This window comes from Saccostrea cucullata, unplaced genomic scaffold (assembly GCF_032062105.1).
Source record: "Saccostrea cucullata isolate Sc308-1 unplaced genomic scaffold, CSIRO_AGI_Scuc_v1 ctg1614, whole genome shotgun sequence".
Classification (NCBI taxonomy): Eukaryota; Metazoa; Mollusca; class Bivalvia; order Ostreida; family Ostreidae; genus Saccostrea; species Saccostrea cuccullata.
In genome coordinates this window covers 87,694-107,913 of record NW_026929941.1, presented here as the reverse complement: position 1 = coordinate 107,913, position 20,220 = coordinate 87,694, and the positions used below count along the sequence as shown (strand labels likewise).

At 36.8% G+C, this 20,220-nt stretch overlaps 1 protein-coding gene across 1 annotated transcript; it reads left to right on the top strand.

The window, feature by feature from the left end:
• The first annotated feature begins 15,454 nt into the window (after nucleotides 1–15,454).
• On the top strand, nucleotides 15,455–17,924 carry LOC134282494 (multiple epidermal growth factor-like domains protein 10). The gene is made up of 4 exons (XM_062764903.1): nucleotides 15,455–15,695; nucleotides 16,795–16,927; nucleotides 17,120–17,235; nucleotides 17,734–17,924. The coding sequence occupies exons 1-4, from the start codon at nucleotides 15,455–15,457 to the stop codon at nucleotides 17,922–17,924; spliced, it is 681 nt and encodes a 226-aa protein (XP_062620887.1).
• Nucleotides 17,925–20,220: the final 2,296 nt, after the last annotated feature.

Here is a 20,220-nt window from a genome sequence, read left to right as displayed (position 1 = left end):
AATAGATAATTTTGGTTTAAGGTGGTCTTCATATTGAAAATGTTAAAAATATGTATTTAATTTTTCTTATTAAAATTATTTATGATTCAACAATCTGTCTTAATTTCTTCCCTTCGAACACAATGACTCCGTGGCGTAGTGGTATAATTGTTGAATGATTAATAAAAGAGAAAAAGGGGAGGGTTTACACCATAAGAGCTCGAGTCTCACAATGTGTGGATTTTACCTATGCTTTTTTCTCTCTGTGCATTTTTCCTATGCTTTCTTTTATTTTTTTTAATAATACATCTATAAATAATGTAAGAGATATATAATACAACACTACAGATTGAAAGTGTATAATACAACATTAAACATTGAGAGTGTCGCGGGAAAAAACAGTCCTAAACTATTTTAATGATCCAAACGCATAGCTGCAAGCTTTTTTTTGGTTTGTTTTATTTTTTTAATTTTATGAAAATCTTGTTTAGAATAAATAAGATTATTGAACAAGTAAAATGAAATTCAGGGAAAAAACTTGCAATATGAAAACACTGGTCCACAAATTATTACATGAATAGTTTGATCTTGAATTGAAAAGGTACATGTTTCTTTAAAACATGTCATTTGCTTTTTAAATACTTGAGTCGGCCATACAAACGGTTAGGCAACTATGGCTCTTTGACCTCTTGGCTTTGACATACTTTTACGAATGAAAATGTCAAATTTAAAATTTGGCCTAAACTTCTGAACAGCTAATACTAGGGCTTTCATTCTTCACATGTGTATTCATTATGACAGGATCTTTCAGTAGGTATAAAATCTTTTGACCTTTTGGCCTTGACATAAGAGTTTGACCCAGATTTTGGCAACAACAGCACTTCGAGTTTTGGCAGAGCATTAGGAATTTGAGCTTGCTCACTTTTTTCTTTCATCAAAATACTCAGTAAATATTAGGAAACCAGATACACATCATAAGCGTCAGAAGCGAATTAGAGGTTTGGGGGGGGGGGGGGCTAAACCAACAAAAAAGTAAACCCCAATTTTCAGTGCCTACACTAGTATATTTGCAAAAAAAAAAGCCTACGTTAAAACCTACTTGCCTGTGGTAGTGCATACATTACAAATAAAATAAAAAATAAAGGCCCCAATATAGATCCCTGTGGCACTCCTATTGTAACATCTTTTTCATCAGATAAGATACTTTTCCATCTAACACATTGTGATCTTCCACTAAGATAAGACTGAAACCTGACATATACCATATGACAAAAGTTTGTGCAACAATACTGCATGATTTACAGTGTCAAAAGCTTTACTACATATGTAAAATCAATAAAAAGAACACCAGTTAAATTGCCATTGTCTATATTGTTTAACCATTTATCAATAATGTTATGCAAGGCCGTTTAGAATGCTTTGGTCGGAAACCAGATTGGTGTTCAGTTAAAAGATTCTTATTATTCAAATACTCATAAAAGAGTTAAAAACATGCCTTTCTATGATTTTGCTGATATTTGGTAAAACTGACACTGGTCGATAATTGTTAAGAATAAAATTTTCACCCGATTTAAATAGGGGAGTAACTCTAGCTTTCTTCCAATCACATGGAACGTGACCATTTCTTATAGATTTGTTCATCATTAAAGTTAAAATGTCGACAATAACATCTGAGCTAATTTTTAACAATTTTACAGATATAGCATCCAATCCTGTAGCCTTAGAGTTTGACACTGCTTTTATTTCTTTTATGACAAAATCAATGGAAATGTTTGGAATACTAAAAGACCCCTTAGGTATTAATTTCTGGTAAGGAATTATCAAATTTCTCAGCAAATTTATGTCAGATGCCACAAAAGTAGTCGTTAAACCTATTGGCCATATCTTTTACATTGGAAACCGATTTGCCATTCACTTCTAAGCAAGATGGTGAAGCCGATTTGTGTCACAAAGGACTTGCAGAAATTGATCAGATGAAGCCAACCGCCACCTCCAATGTTTTATGTTAATGTGTGGAGCATTGGTTTTTTTTTCCTGAAATGATAAAGTTTCCCTTTTTATCGAAAACAAGATTTTAAGGTGGAATGCCACACCAACCTTTTATTTTATAGATCTTTGAGTGATCCTTTTAAAACAAATAAATTAATTTATTTAAAATTTTGACCTAGCCCGATCAAAATTAAGCTGATCCCGATCAAAATTAATAAAAAAAAAATTAATAAAATGCTAATTTACTGTGTTTACGATGAAGAAATCTATTTTATTGTCAGGTTAATTAATGTTTTAATCCTTCTTACACTTAATCAGACTAGTGTTCTTTGGGAAATGTATTTATTTTCAATAAATATACAATTAATGTTGGGATCGGTTTAATTCTTATCGGGATCGGCCAAAATTAAAAAAAAAATTGTGGTTAAAATTTTCTAAAAATTAGTCACAATTAATTGGGGATAACATATTTGTTAATTATTTTTATAAAAGAAATTGAAACGAAATGGCCATTTAAATTAAAAATAATTAACAAATATGTTATTCCCAATTAATTGTGACTAATTTTTAGAAAATTTTAACCACAAATTTAAAAAAAAATCACAAATTATGTGTCTTATTTTCATTAAAAAATTTATTAAAAAAAAAATAATATCTATACGGATTTTCTACACATATTTTATTAGTTATTAGTATGGAATGCCATATACGACAGCCACCTGCTTACTGCCAACTGCTGACTGCTTACTGCCAACTGTCAGCTGCTTACTTCCAGCTGCCACTAACATATAAATAAATTTTATATTTGCATTGATATTTATATGAATTTTCAAAAAAAAAAAAAAAAAAAACAGGCGCAGATCCAGGACATTTTTTTCCCAAGAGGTCACACTGGTAAAATTTATTTGACTATATGGCCATTATGTTATAATATTCAATATACAGTGTATCCCATTGACAAAGTGCATTGTTTGTTTTCATTTTCTTATTTGAAATAGGTATAAGTAATGAAATGACTATTTTCTGCTTTTAATCTTAGTAGAAGTAACACCCCCACCCCATCCGTGCCCCCCTCCCCCTTGGAGACAATCAAACCTTTAAAGAGAGAAAATTAAAATAAAATTATTTGTTGTTTCGCAGATAAAGGTGTTTTGAAAATAAATTAATACTTTCTATCATATTTTATAGTTTAGAATTTTCTGCAAATAAAAGATGTATATCTCGATTTGTGAGTTATAATGTTTCACATGCAAATATCTTGGGGATGGGGTGGGGTGAAAGGGGGGGGGGGGTTGTACAGTCATGGATTAATGTGTAAACTGAACGAACTAAAACTGATCTTGGACCCTCCATATACAAAACGCTGATCAAACATTTATATCCCCGTTTTTAAAAATACATGTAAGATAAGTTTTACATAGAGAGGTCTGGACCACCCATCTGAAATTTGTAAGGTTTTTTAATGCACAAACTAAACCACCTAAAAGTTATTCAATGTATACAATAAATCATCCCCATCCCGTAAATGCTGTTTCGTGTTTAGTTGTATAAAAAATGTCATAAACATGAAGGTATGACGCATGAGAACTCCCTCTCCCCGGCCGAAATAAATATTCACATTAAGGAAAGGATTTTACGTTTTTTTGGTTGTCAAGAAATTTCTGGGTTGGATTTTTTTTTAATTTGAGTGGCCCTCTTGGAAGAAATGTTCTAGATCCGCACCTGTGTGTGTGTGTGTTTTTTTTTTTTTTTTTTGAAAATTCACATAAATATCAATAAAAAAAATATAAAATGAAAAAATGCAAAAAAAATCATATATAAAATATTTAAATTGAGAGCTAATGTTGGCTTTTCAATGCTGAAACCATTGTTTAAAAAGGTTGACTCAGAGATCTATAAAATAAAAAATTGGTGTGGCATTCCTCCTTAAGTCTCACCCTTGTAGGCCTATACAGTGTAAATTTCATTAGCGGATCCAGAGGGGGGGGGGGGTTCCAGTGGTTGAAAACCCCCTTTATTTTTGAACATAGAGAGAAAATTTTCTGTAATATAGAATAATTTTAATATTTTGAAATATTGAAAAATCTTTGTCCTCTCTGCCTTGTAGATCTGTAGATTTTCGCGTACATGTACCTTCCTCCGTGTTCCTTCCCAACCCAGGCTACGAGTTCCGACCACTCACAAGTAAAATGCCAAAAAAAATGAAAATGGAGGATCCATTTTTTCTGAAAATAATGTTTTGGTGTAGTTTTAATTAATAGTTTGATTTGGAAGCTCCCTCCACAGTTTTTATTGCCGTAAAATACGCAAATTCAAGCATTAAATGAAAGTATATAATGAAATCCAAGAGAAAAGTTAAAGAAAGCCCCCTCTACCTCCAAAGAAGGTGTGTGATGCAAAGTTTATTTTTTTGTTTTTTGTTGTTGGTTTTTTTGTGTGTTTTTAAGGCAACTTTTTTTTTTTTTGCTTGTCAACTGTTTTGGAACCCCCCTTTCTTATAAATATATGTCGTTACGGACTTCAAGTGGTCGTCTTAAAATTCTATGCAGTAGTGCTGGGGCACCGTCATTTCGAAAATTGCTGGATCCGCCCCTGAATTTCTTTTACGGTTTCAACTATACTGAAAGGAAAAAGAAACGCATAGTAAACTTTTGAAAAAAAAAAACAACTATCCTTTCGAATATATGTTATCCAGATTTATTATCAAACATTTTAATTCATATTTAATCAAAAAGTTAACAAAAAGTTGTGAAACTTTGACTGAAACTTCATGAGTTATTGATATCGATACTGCCCCCTCCCCCCCCCCCCCAATTCCACCCCACCCCCAAATATCATCATCTCCCTTGCGCAAGAAGTACCAAAATTGAATATCCTGTTCCTCGGAGCATTTATCTTTTCTGCATATATAATTCATATCTGTACAGGCGCAGATCCTGTTTTTCGGGGGTGGGGGGTCCACCCCAATAAAAACAACCCAGCCCACATTTTTTTTTACATGCACAGATTCTTTGATCCGCGCACATAGATCGCTAATCAAGTAGCGATTTATGTGAGCGGAATAAAGGATCTGATTTTAATCTGATTGCTTCCTAAATTAACTTATTCTAAAATAAATTTAATAGACTTCACTTAGTCGTACAAAGAAAAGCAAAAATGATAAAAGTACAACTTGCCGAGTGAATTTTCATGTATGAACAAAGTGTGTAATGCATGAACAAAATAAAATAATTTTATATGAACTTTTTTTTTTATAACTTTAAGGAGATTTTTTCTTTCAAAAGTTTTCTCTTGGGGAAAAACGCAATATCTGCAATATCTGCTACTGATTTTTGTTATATATTTACAGTCGTTTGTCTTGCTGCCTCTAATATGTTTCAATTTTATAAGTCCGACATGATGCTATTATCCGAGGTTTGCAAAATGGATGTTGATAGACAATTCAGAGGGATTTGGACCCGAAGTACAATTAGCTTACATGTACATACATAGACTTATATAGTAAAACGTGATCTGTTTATTTGTAATTTTTTGTCCCTTTTGAGACCGGAAATCAACAGGGGCGCCTTGGAGCCCCAGTATCTCGGGCTCCCCTAAGTGGCACAATTCCTAGTTAGGGCGCCAGGCGCCCTCTCTAGACCCCTATAGTACGTATAAGTATCAGAGAATAGGGTTGGATTTGGCGCCCTGGCGCCCAGAAACGGTGTAAATTGGGTCCCTTTTGAGACCGGAAATCAACAGGGGCGCCTTCGAGCCCCAGTATATCAGGCTTTGCTAAGTGGCACAATTCCTAGTAAGGGCGCCAGGCGCCCTCTCTAGACCCCTATAGTACTTATAAGTATCAGAGAATAGGGTTGGATTTGGCGCCCTGGTGCCCAAAAACGGTGTCAATTGGGTCCCTTTTGAGACCGGAAATCAACAGGGGCGCCTTCAAGCCCCAGTATCTCGGGCTCCGCTAAGTGGCACAATTCCTAGTTAGGGCGCCAGGCGCCCTCTCTAGACCCCTATAGTACTTATAAGTATCAGAGAATAGGGTTGGATTCGGCGCCCTGGCGCCCAGAAACGGTGTAAATTGGGTCCCTTTTGAGACCGGAAATCAACAGGGGCGCCTTCGAGCCCCAGTATCTCGGGCTCCCCTAAGTGGCACAATTCCTAGTTAGGGCGCCAGGCGCCCTCTCTAGACCCCTATAGTACATATAAGTATCAGAGAATAGGGTTGGATTTGGCGCCCTGGCGCCCAGAAACGGTGTAAATTGGGTCCCTTTTGAGACCGGAAATCAAAAGGGGCGCCTTCGAGCCCCAGTATCTCAGGCTCCCGTAAGTGGCACAATTCCTAGTTAGGGCGCCAGGCGCCCTCTCTAGACCCCTATAGTACATATAAGTATCAGAGAATAGGGTTGGATTTGGCGCCCTGGCGCCCAGAAACGGTGTAAATTGGGTCCCTTTTGAGACCGGAAATCAAAAGGGGCGCCTTCGAGCCCCAGTATCTCAGGCTCCCGTAAGTGGCACAATTCCTAGTTAGGGCGCCAGGCGCCCTCTCTAGACCCCTATAGTACATATAAGTATCAGAGAATAGGGTTGGATTTGGCGCCCCTGCGCCCAGAAACAGTGTAAAGTGGGTCTCATTTGAGACCGGAAATCAAAAGGGGCGCCTTCGACCCCAGTATATCAGGCTCCGCTAAGTGGCACAATTCCTAGTTAGGGCGCCAGGCGCCCTCTCTAGACCCCTATAGTACATATAAGTATCAGAGAATAGGGTTGGATTTGGCGCCCTGGCGCCCAGAAACGGTGTAAATTGGGTCCCTTTTGAGACCGGAAATCAACAGGGGCGCCTTCAAGCCCCAGTATCTCGGGCTCCCCTAAGTGGCACAATTCCTAGTTAGGGCGCCAGGCGCCCTCTCTAGACCCCTATAGTACATATAAGTATCAGAGAATAGGGTTGGATTCGGCGCCCTGGCGCCCAGAAACGGTGTAAATTGGGTCCCTTTTGAGACCGGAAATCAACAGGGGCGCCTTCGAGCCCCAGTATATCAGGCTCCGCTAAGTGTCACAATTCCTAGTTAGGGCGCCAGGCGCCCTCTCTAGACCCCTATAGTGCTTATAAGTATCAGAGAATAGGGTTGGATTCGGCGCCCTGGCGCCCAGAAACGGTGTAAATTGGGTCCCTTTTGAGACCGGAAATCAACAGGGGCGCCTTCAAGCCCCAGTATCTCGGGCTCCGCTAAGTGGCACAATTCCTAGTTAGGGCGCCAGGCGCCCTCTCTAGACCCCTATAGTACTTATAAGTATCAGAGAATAGGGTTGGATTCGGCGCCCTGGCGCCCAGAAACGGTGTAAATTGGGTCCCTTTTGAGACCGGAAATCAACAGGGGCGCCTTCGAGCCCCAGTATCTCGGGCTCCCCTAAGTGGCACAATTCCTAGTTAGGGCGCCAGGCGCCCTCTCTAGACCCCTATAGTACATATAAGTATCAGAGAATAGGGTTGGATTTGGCGCCCTGGCGCCCAGAAACGGTGTAAATTGGGTCCCTTTTGAGACCGGAAATCAAAAGGGGCGCCTTCGAGCCCCAGTATATCAGGCTCCGCTAAGTGGCACAATTCCTAGTTAGGGCGCCAGGCGCCCTCTCTAGACCCCTATAGTACATATAAGTATCAGAGAATAGGGTTGGATTTGGCGCCCTGGCGCCCAGAAACGGTGTAAATTGGGTCCCTTTTGAGACCGGAAATCAAAAGGGGCGCCTTCGACCCCAGTATATCAGGCTCCGCTAAGTGGCACAATTCCTAGTTAGGGCGCCAGGCGCCCTCTCTAGACCCCTATAGTACATATAAGTATCAGAGAATAGGGTTGGATTTGGCGCCCTGGCGCCCAGAAACGGTGTAAATTGGGTCCCTTTTGAGACCGGAAATCAACAGGGGCGCCTTCAAGCCCCAGTATCTCGGGCTCCACTAAGTGGCACAATTCCTAGTTAGGGCTCCAGGCGCCCTCTCTAGACCCCTATAGTACATATAAGTATCAGAGAATAGGGTTGGATTCGGCGCCCTGGCGCCCAGAAACGGTGTAAATTGGGTCCCTTTTGAGACCGGAAATCAACAGGGGCGCCTTCGAGCCCCAGTATCTCAGGCTCCAGTTAGTGGCACAATTCCTAGTTAGGGCGCCAGGCGCCCTCTCTAGACCCCTATAGTACGTATAAGTATCAGAGAATAGGGTTGGATTTGGCGCCCTGGCGCCCAGAAACGGTGTAAATTTGGTCCCTTTTGAGACCGGAAATCAAAAGGGGCGCCTTCGAGCCCCAGTATCTCAGGCTCCCGTAAGTGGCACAATTCCTAGTTAGGGCGCCAGGCGCCCTCTCTAGACCCCTATAGTACATATAAGTATCAGAGAATAGGGTTGGATTTGGCGCCCTGGCGCCCAAAAACGGTGTCAATTGGGTCCCTTTTGAGACCGGAAATCAACAGGGGCGCCTTCGTGCCCCAGTATCTCGGGCTCTCCTTAGTGGCACAATTCCTTGTTATGGCGCCAGGCGCCCTCTCTAGACCCCTATAGTACATATAAGTATCAGAGAATAGGGTTGGATTTGGCGCCCTGGCGCCCACAAACGGTGTAAATTGGGTCCCTTTTGAGACCGGAAATCAACAGGGGCGCCTTCGAGCCCCAGTATATCAGGCTCCGCTAAGTGGCACAATTCCTAGTTAGGGCGCCAGGCGCCCTCTCTAGACCCCTATAGTGCTTATAAGTATCAGAGAATAGGGTTGGATTTGGCGCCCTGGCGCCCAGAAACGGTGTAAATTGGGTCCCTTTTGAGACCGGAAATCAACAGGGGCGCCTTCGAGCCCCAGTATATCAGGCTCCGCTAAGTGGCACAATTCCTAGTTAGGGCGCCAGGCGCCCTCTCTAGACCCCTATAGTACATATAAGTATCAGAGAATAGGGTTGGATTCGGCGCCCTGGCGCCCAGAAACGGTGTAAATTGGGTCCCTTTTGAGACCGGAAATCAACAGGGGCGCCTTGGAGCCCCAGTATCTCGGGCTCCCCTAAGTGGCACAATTCCTAGTTAGGGCGCCAGGCGCCCTCTCTAGACCCCTATAGTACATATAAGTATCAGAGAATAGGGTTGGATTCGGCGCCCTGGCGCCCAGAAACGGTGTAAATTGGGTCCCTTTTGAGACCGGAAATCAACAGGGGCGCCTTTGAGCCCCAGTATCTCAGGCTCCAGTTAGTGGCACAATTCCTAGTTAGGGCGCCAGGCGCCCTCTCTAGACCCCTATAGTACGTATAAGTATCAGAGAATAGGGTTGGATTTGGCGCCCTGGCGCCCAGAAACGGTGTAAATTGGGTCCCTTTTGAGACCGGAAATCAACAGGGGCGCCTTCGAGCCCCAGTATATCAGGCTCCGCTAAGTGGCACAATTCCTAGTTAGGGCGCCAGGCGCCCTCTCTAGACCCCTATAGTACATATAAGTATCAGAGAATAGGGTTGGATTTGGCGCCCTGGCGCCCAGAAACGGTGTAAATTGGGTCCCTTTTGAGACCGGAAATCAACAGGGGCGCCTTGGAGCCCCAGTATCTCGGGCTCCCCTAAGTGGCACAATTCCTAGTTAGGGCGCCAGGCGCCCTCTCTAGACCCCTATAGTACATATAAGTATCAGAGAATAGGGTTGGATTTGGCGCCCTGGCGCCCAGAAACGGTGTAAATTGGGTCCCTTTTGAGACCGGAAATCAACAGGGGCGCCTTTGAGCCCCAGTATCTCGGGCTCCCTTAAGTGGCACAATTCCTTGTTAGGGCGCTAGACTTTAAGTAATAATTCTGTGTATTTACATCGGGTTCGATAAACACAGAAATATAGTCGATAAATATTTTTGTTATTGGCCGCTAGCTTATTGGCCGCTAGCTTGACTTTAGTGACGAGAACTTGGTGTAAACTTTGTTTACCGTTTTTAGAGTAGATTTTAAACCAATGCGAACTGATAACATCATGCCAGACATAAACGTGGACGTAAGGTAAACAATGTGAAATTAATTGAAACATTAAAGACGCAAAACACGCGCGACATTCACAAGTCAACAACGCACACGTCTGTGAGTAATCTCAGTGAGATGGGTAGAGATTGAAAATTTGGTCTGACGTCTACTACTTCCACAACTAGGCCTAACTATTTTTACTTAATAGTTAAAAAAGATTTTGGAGAACCAATCAAGATAATATCTAACAATCATATAGGCGCTAGGGCTTAACCTGTTATTCAGTTAACAGAGCCATTATGGTGATATGACCATCTATAAAATCCATCTTATAACATGTATAACGGGACTCTAGATCAGAAGTTACATGGACTTTAATCATTATAATATTTACAAATCTAAAATATCTTTTTTTTTTAAAAAAAAACACATTATTATGATATTTGGTTAAACCCAATCACAACTGAAAGCTCACAGACTAATCTCAGCGAGATGGGTAGAGACTGAAAATTTGGTCAGACGTCTACTACCCATACATTTATACAAAAAGTTCTTGTATTTTAAATGAATATTGTAGTCCCAAGCAACAATAAATGTTTAAGGCATTGTTTTTTCTTGTAATAGCAAAAACTAAATGATAATTTAAATAATTAATTAGATTTGAAATTAAATAAAAATGAAAAGGATAAGATTTATATCAACCTACATTTCTCATACATGTATGTAACAGTATGAATTTACAAAATATACAAGTTTCTCGAACATAGCTTTTCACACACATGTAAACCACCTTTTCTAATGTATTTTAATGTATATGTAACACGTGGCTGATAATACACATACTATATTCATCAACGTATGTGTAATGCGAGCGTTATAATATAAGTTAACCATAATTTATATATGTACATTAGTACATGTACCGGTAATGTATGGTTTATAATACACATGGAATTTGTGCTTTATAAAACATATGTAAAACATGACTTCATTAACGTACGTGTAACATGTGGTTGACTTTACACATGTAAACCATGTGTTCATTAACGTACGTGTAACATGTGGTTGACAATTCTCATGTAAACCATACGTTTATTAACGTACGTGTAACGTATGGTTGCACTTAACATATGTTACACATACGTGTAACGTATGTAACACGTGCGTGTATTTCAAACGTACGTTTCACGTACGTTATGTGAAACATATGTAGTCACACACATGTTATACGTACGTTGTACTACATACGTAAAACGTATGTTTGTAATACACGTATGTGATACGTACATTTCACATACGTGAAACGTGTTTTGTGCAACCATATGTAACACGTACGTGGCACAATTAGCTGTGTAACAGACTTGATCCTGTGCAGGTGTTTTCAGGCTGTGGACGTATTTTGTTACATATTGGGGAAAGTTGGACGTAAAACAAAATCATGCAATACAAATTGAAGGTGTGAATGTGCAGGCGGCGCGGAACTAGATCTTATTTTTTTTAGAATTTTTTTTTCTCTAAAATGTCTCTAAATGTAATTATGTAAGTATGAATCATATGGACAAAACGATCTGAACTCGAGCTCAAATGTCTTTAAAACAGTACAGAATAGGAGTGAAGCAAACACGGTCCTAAAATGATAGAATTGGAATCAAGTACCATGGAGGAGTGAGCATGCACAGCTGACCGGACACAGATATCGTTTGCTCCTTGTCATGATCGAAAAAACCCCAGAATATTTGAATTAATGATGTATTGTGTCTTATGGTTAGCACTCAAAAGAAGATATTCAGATTACTGTTATAGCAAGAAAACAAAACTAATACATTAAGACAAGTAATACAATAATTAAAAAATGAATAAAGGTTAATCTTTCTCCATTTTCAAAAGATTTATTTGAATCCTTAAGAAATTACATGAGTATTTTAAAAAAAATGTCATGAAAGCATTGAATGATGAAGAAACATCTCTTCTGCATGGCCCTGAGTGGCCGAGTAAAGGTATATATTTTAAGCCATTCACGAAAACATGGTGAATTCTGTAGATCTGTATGAGACATTCTTGAAAGGGACATCAAATAATGATCAACCTGTAGTTATTGTCACATTCAGAAGTGTAGATATTGGCAGTTCTAATATCTGTAGATCAGTATCTCCATAAAAGAGTTCGCCAAATTGATGCTGTTTTTTAACCTCTGCAAGTAACTGTCCCGATATTTAATTTAAGAAATAAAGAGTAAGTTATTTATTCTTTTAATTACGAATGTCCCAAATTTCTTCATTTCAAAAAAGAAAATTTCGTGCTAAACATTCTCACTATATAGGTGTACAGATACATAAACAAATACGTGTTTTAAAAATGTAATAATCTGTTTTCAAAATCTCATGATCTTTTGCACCATGGAATGTTGAATGATACCTATCAGTTAAGTAAACAGGGATTCATGTCAAAGACGTAAAGAAATACACACACTGTAGATATAAAATAAATAAATAACATTGTGGAACTACAAAATAAGATTTATTTTCATTCCAAGCAGATCAAAGTTACTTTTTCTAATAACAGGTAGATGTTAGAATGATCAAGAAGAGGTTTGTAAACACATTAATCGGTTATGTGATAGGCGCCCTTACAAATTAATTTATGTTACATGTAAGTAGACTTTTGACCTGGATTGATATTCGTTATCTCTACAAATTTAATGTTTGGTATTTTAAGGAGGAATGTCACAAATGATTTTTTTTCTTTTTGAATTTTTCAGAAAATAAAAGAAATAAATATTTTAATGGCAAATTTGGTGCTTTATGGCCTAACATTATTTGTCCATGGTCAATAATTTTGGCAGGTAGACAGAATTTCTTTTTTGCTGTGAAAAATCATCTATTTGAGTAATATTTTGAAAACAATAAAATAATAAAACAAAACTTCGGAGAGGAAATTAGCGAATGCAAAAGAAATATTATTCTATGCATTTAAGTGAAGAATCATCTTTTTTCCTAAGTATGCAATTAGACATACTATTTTATAAAACAGACCTTTCAATTTTATATAGCATCAACAATTCATTTTATATTACTTATAACGCTATATGACAATATACAACATTAAACATCAAAATGATACTGTCAAATGCATCACTCCTTTGAATCTGTAAGGCATAGAGATTAAGGATTCTGTGCCCCTCGGATAATTCTCAGGAATATAAACATAAGATATAGAGTTAACAAAAAGTATTCAAGTACATAAAAACAAAATAGGAGCAGAACAAAACATGCCTCTTAATGTCATTTTCAGAGTATTTTTCTTTTTTTACAAAATAATCATGCAAATGACCAGGAAAGTAAATTAACCAGTTCGATTTTTATTGAAAAAGCAGAGCTCTGTTAATGATATCAAAGTGCACATCTCCAAATTAAAAAAATCTAAATAATGTAATGTTGCATTTTTTTTTATTGCGTGTTATATACAATTCTTTCAGGAGTATGTTATTCAAAAACAATTTGATTCACCAAAAATATCATCAATCTCATTTTTTAAAGTTCTTTGGTCCATACAATGACATTGTCAGGAAATAAAATTTATCACTGAGTGAATTGCTGACTGATTTTTTTCTCACAAGTTGTAAGACTTTTTTTCTCATGCTGAATTGTAGACGGAAAATTCATTTTTATTTTTCTACATTATGAATTTTATGTACATGGATATTTGCACACAAGAAGACCATGTATTAATTTCTTTTCAGGAATAGGAATTGTATTTAAAGACAAATACAGTGTACACAAAAATTCAATTAAATTTAACTTCATTGTTATTGTAAATACAACAAAAAATTTGATCTTGTTGTTTTCATATCTTTATATAAATATGATTGTCGGCAGAGTAATAGAGTTAACTATAAACATTCGTGGACAGAGTCATTTTTGCTAAAAGGAATGGTTCAAGATATGCTTATTGTATGTCAAATTAAAGGAAGGATATAGAGATAACGAACAGTATTCAATCTCGAAGTCCATAAAACAATATACATAATAAGAGCAGAGCAAACATGGACCTCCAAAACATAAGAGCTGGGATCAGTTGCAATGGAGAAGTAAGTATCCCCTGTTGACCGGTCACACCCACCGGTTGCTCCTTGTCAAGATTAGGAAATAACAGAAAAATTCATCATCAATTCAGTGCATAAATAACAAAACGGATTTAAAAAACACATATTCCGAAATGTAAAAGATGAAATAAACAATGATAAATACGAATAATATGATGTTATCTATGAGATTACTGTTTTCATCACAGCAAAATTTCCATAATCATTGAAATAACTATTATTATGAAAAGAAACATAGATTCGTCCATGGTATAAAGAATCAGTGACAAAATGCTCCATAACATAATCATCACAACATTGACAAAAACAGTTGTCGCCACATTGAACGTCACCTCAATCACAATTACTACAGTCACCGCAATCCCCACAATCACCACAGTCGACATCCGCCATTGTTAACTTCTTTCAACTACCACTCAACCACTGTTGAATAAAACAGCAATTTAATTTCCCCTTTTTTCTTCTGGTTAATAAATGTCCAAGTAAACCTTTATGCAATATTATAAATTTAATAATTACATGTAAATTAATGTCTACTATTGCATCGAGAGGACATAACAGTTTGGCTTTGTTATATATTATTTCCCAATTTTTACAATGCAAGAGATATGAAATCAATGTGTTTTTTCATTCAAATTGAGTTATAAAAATCAATTCCCAATTTTAATTGTTACATTCAGATTGTAGAATATTGGGGCACACTATATGCAAGTCAACATATCACTTTTTCTACTTAAACAAAACAGGGTCAAGGAAGCATTATTTTATATGATTACAAAACGGATTTTGTCTCTGTGGAGAAAACACGTACAGTACCGACCGAACCCAGCCTAACACCAGAGCGAATGCGAAGCAGACCCCGGGTTCGCTTCCCGGGTTCGCTTTCAGAAATTTTTGGACCGCTCTTGGTACGCTTTGGGTGCGAAGCGGTTCGCTCAGCGTTCGCTTGGGTCCGCTCTGGGTCCGCTAGAGCGAACCTTTCAAATTCAATTCAATTTTCAATACTTCAACTGTACATTTGACGTAGATTTACATCTATGATTGATTTCCTTGATTTCGATCCAGAGAAATTCAAAATTATCTGACAGCGGGTTATTGGGCATTTATTTTTCTTTAGTTATAATGTGAAAACAAAAACAGAAAAGGAAGAAAAAGGTGTTGAATTGATTTTCAATGTATCGAATGATGTTCAAGTAAAAATTAGCCTCTAAAAAAATACCTATCGAATTCATGCATTCTATACTTTAAAATTATATTTATTATTCCTTAAGTTTTGCAGAATCGTAGTTTAAATCTTTACCAAACACGTGAAATGTGTATCGCATCTGTAAATTACATTTACCTTTTGTACACTTTATAAATTTAGATTTTATTTATAGTAGATACACATTGAAATTTGTTACAGTTCAAGAACGGTGTCTTGTACATGACAAGCAAGGGATTGGATGGTGAGTGTTTGCAGTTAGTGTTACCAGAATGTCTTAGACCACAGGTAATGGAGTCTCTGCATGATTGTTCTGGACACCAGGGTCGTGAGAGGACAGTTGCACTGGTGAGTAAAATATGTTACTGGCCAGGAATGCAGGCAGACGTGATCAAATGGATCGAGAGATGTGAAAGATGCAAGATTGCTAAAACACCAGTTCCAACAATTAGGCCATCAATAGGTAACTTGATAGCTAAACAACCATTAGACATTTTGGCAATGGATTTTACATTCTTGAATTTAGATCTACCTTCAATTTATATCGGTAATGCGTTTTCTAGACCAGGAATTTAATTTTTAAAAAACAAGTTAAACTTTTATATACTAGGTAGAAGAAGGATATGGAGATAACGAAAAGTATTCAATATAAAAGTCCATGAAACAATACGAGATAGGAGCAGAACAAACACGACGGTGCCATGGAGGAGTGAGCATCCCCTGCTGACCTGTCACACCCGCCCTTTGTTCCTTGTCAAGATCAGAAAATAACGAAAAAATCCGTCGTCAATTCAAGGTATAAATAATGAACTAGCAATTAGTATGAAAAACGTCAGTCAGCATTTGACCCAATGATAAACTGTATTTGCTGACAAGATCATTGTATCGACCATAGAACTTACGAAATAATGACTTTTAAGTGATTTGGTGATATTCTTGTTTCAACAACTTGCTTGTCAATAATTTGTCTCGTTTTAGAAATTGTTCATACGTAGAACATGCTCTTGCGTATCGAATTAGCTGAGATATGTATTGACGGTTATATATATTCACCTGATGTTTCAAACTAATGGCTAGTGCATTATTTAAACACTGAAGTGACGACGGATTTTTTCGTTATGACAAGTAGCACACAGCAGGTGTGGCCAGTCGGGTGGAGATGCTCAATTCTCTGTGGCACCTGATCCCATTTCTGCTGTTTTGGAGGCCTGCGTTTGCTCTGTTCCGTTTCGTATTGTTTTATGGACTTAAATAATGTTCGTTTCTATTACAGAGAATGTTCTATTACAGAGAAACAGCTGCAAACAAACAGTCCCAATAGGTTTGGTTTAGGTTTTGATTCACTTTTATGACATCTATTGCTATTGATTCGGAAAACACATCCCAATTACTTGGATTTTAATTAAATCTGTAATGACCAATTTACTTATATGTCTAAAACGCTTTTTTTTCAAATAAACAATAATACAAGTTTATTTATTGGCATTTGTGTGGAGTGATCTATAAAGTATATCATAAAAAAATATACATCAAGATACATAAATATATGTTTACAAATCTAGTGTTCCCTAGCGGAACATACGGGGTGGAGTGTAGGTTTAAGTGTGGTCAGTGTAGAGATGGCGTGGCTTGTCATCACGTGTCAGGCACGTGTGTCAGTGGATGTGAGCCGGGGTACACTGGTCAGGCCTGTAAAATAGTAGGCATTGATTTCCTTGTCTATACTTTAAAAAAATACAAAGATAAAAGAAATCATGAAAAAAGATACCTTACGAAAGATAATACTAAAAAAAATTAGAATATCAGCAAAATGTAGGGCACATTACTATTGAATTTTGTATGCGTTTGTATTTTGTTTCATAAGTAAATCTCTTTCTTTTTTTATTTTAAAGTTTATCCCTACGGTCAGTATGGAGATAAATGTGAGAAGTTCTGTGGAGCGGATGCTAAGTGTAACCCTGTCACCGGAGAATGCTGTGGTTGTACTGAGCTACTTAAGTCAGGTACGACATTTCTCAGAAAATTAGGAAATTTGCTATATCGTATGCTAGTAATTGTTCAAACCATGTAATGAATATTATTTAGGTTTCTCATTTCCAAAGGAACATATCAGATTAACACAAAAGATCTTGACATAAATCACATATTTCTTTGAATTAATTATTTGGTAATACATAGCTACACGTCATATCCTAAAAAAATGTTATTATCTCTGAAGTTTATTTGTTTATAACTATTAATTGTCATGAAACATTTTATCCGCATCATAGAAAAATTAGAAAGAGGTAAAAAAGGAAAGCGTGGTTTTTTTTTAGGCTTTGGCAAAACACTAAAAACTTGTTGTGGCCAATTTTTTCCAACTAGAGAAAGGAAGAAAGATACTGCTCATGTCACTATGAAGTATTCATAAGCGTATTTAAATAAGTTTACCTTTCTATTTTGTGTATCTATATTTATGTATTTCCTCGTGACATCTTTAATCTCCTATTAATACTTAACAGTGAAGGAGAAGGACGCCAATCTTGACCACGAGGAGAAGGTCGTGATAGGTCTGGCCGTCCCTCTGGGGGTCTCCCTCCTCCTCAACTGTATCCTGTGCTCCGCCACCTGCTACTTCTACATCATCTACAAGGAGGAAATCGTCAAGAAACGGGACGAGAGGGACGAGAAAAACGAACACTTTCTAAATTAATTATGAACAAAAGGTTCATTTTAATGTAATGTTACCTCAGCTTCTTATAAAGAGCAAAAGCCATCTTATGCATAAAATGGCCCTGTACTTATATCAATTAATTGACTCTCAACCTCTTTCCATTTTCATATATCAAAATAAAGTAGACACTTGTTGCTGTCATGTTCTATAAAGAAATTTCGTTTTGAGAATCCAAATATTTGAAAACAGGCTTTGAGAAATTGCAATGTTCTTGAAATTTGCAGAAAACATGCGTATTTGACTACTTTCAGCAAAGAATTAAAATATGAGCACAGCCCACGATCCAAAAAATAAAACATGCTTTTGGATCTTCAGAAATAGACCTTTCATTATGTATTGGCATATTTTGGATCAGAGGTTGTGCTCTATATGAAATATTGAAAAACTGCTTCAACTTTAGGTCATTTTTCTAAGGAATTTACAGGATATGAGGAAAATGACGCAATTTATAACGTCATAATGCATAAATTAGATGTGAAATTACGTCACAATTAATAGATTCGTGGTCACCAACAGTCCAAGTGATAAATACTGCATTTGCAACCTAAACTGAGCAGTTTTGAATTTTCAGAAATTCTCAGGGCCAATAAAGCCCAAAGTGGCTCTACCTCTTTTATATTGTTTTTCATCTGGAACAGTGTAAAGTTGTTACAGTGGCAGATTATTTTTTTTTCAAAAATATTTTTACTTATTTGGATTTTTTACGTATTTAACCTATTGGATTATATTTTAATCACTGTTATTTTGTACATGATTTTAAGTTTATATATACAAATTCGATGATTCAACACGTAAAATTATATTACAACATACCTTGCACTGAAATCAAATTAGAAATGTGTTTTTGTTTGGTTATTTACAAAGGTGTCAATAACTGAGATACATCATAATAAGCATTTTCCGATGTAATCTTAAAAAAAGGAGACATGCCTTTTTTCAGGGTCATTAAGACAGAGCAATTTTGCTTTTTTTAATGAAAAAAAAATATGAAATGTCTAAAACTTGTGAACATGCGAGTAAATCTTAGTAGATAATCAATACTGTAAATCACTTTTTTCGCGAGATCTTTATTTTCGCGCAATACTGCGAGATAGTGTGCCTGCAAATATTTAATTCTCGCGTATGGTAGTATTTCTTTGGATTATATTAGAGCAATAACCCTAATTCGTAAAAAAAAATCCTGGCTTATCAAGAATCAATGCCTATCTCGCAAAAAAATATCGCAAAAATTTGGTGATCTACCGTAGTCTGTAGTAGAAGAGATAACTTATACATAAAACAAAGGAGCAATACTGTCACCTCTTTATTAAACTTAAATGTAATAACGTGCAAAATCAAAATTGAGTACAGTGATCGTGAAAATTGTTTTTTGAGTTGTTCAGATAACTAATGTATATACGAGGGGTGATCAAAAAGTTCGCAAACTAATTGAATAACTTCCATACAAGAAACAATATTTGGTTTTAATGTTGATTATTTTTTTAATTAATCCTCCCCGATTTTAATGCACATCAACCACCGTTCTGCGCAAGCGCGAATCACGTGATATTGGCGGTCACGTGACCCCCTCCGTAGCGTTCTGTCACAAAAGTTAGAAGATTTTTCCGAGTTTTATATCTCTTTCCATGTGAGTTAATTTTTATGACAAGAACAGTTTATTTTTCAGAAATGGTCATATCTCGGCAACAGAATGGGTGGATATTAACATCCTTTCCAAAAATAAGCATGGCGACCATTAAAACACAGATCTTCTGTCTCAGGAGAGACCTTTATTCAAGGTGGATAGAGAATGGACGCATCCTTTTTATCATATCTAATATGTTTAAAATCTAAAGTTAATGATATCTTAGGTATTTAATACTTATATCATTGTTCAAATATTCAACTATTTTTCAAAGTGCTAACTGGAGGTCTTTGATAGCAAATTGCTTAATTAAAAATACATATCTTTTCAAACTTGCTTTCACTGGGCAAGATGACAAGTATCATTTTTAACCATCAGCCTTCCTTCACTAAATTAAAATTATTAATCCAATCATTAATTGAATTTATAGGAACTTATTTATCTCAATAATCTTTGTTCAAATTATTATATGATACTGTAGAGGGATTTCTAAGATATTACAATAAATTGTACAGTCGTTTGTTGAACGAGTTCGACTGAGACAACCATTTTTCGTCACAAGTGACCTAAATAGTGAAGTTATTTTCACATTGTGACGTCACAAACAAGGAGAGAAACTTTATTCAGCATATGCTATTTATAGACCTTGTG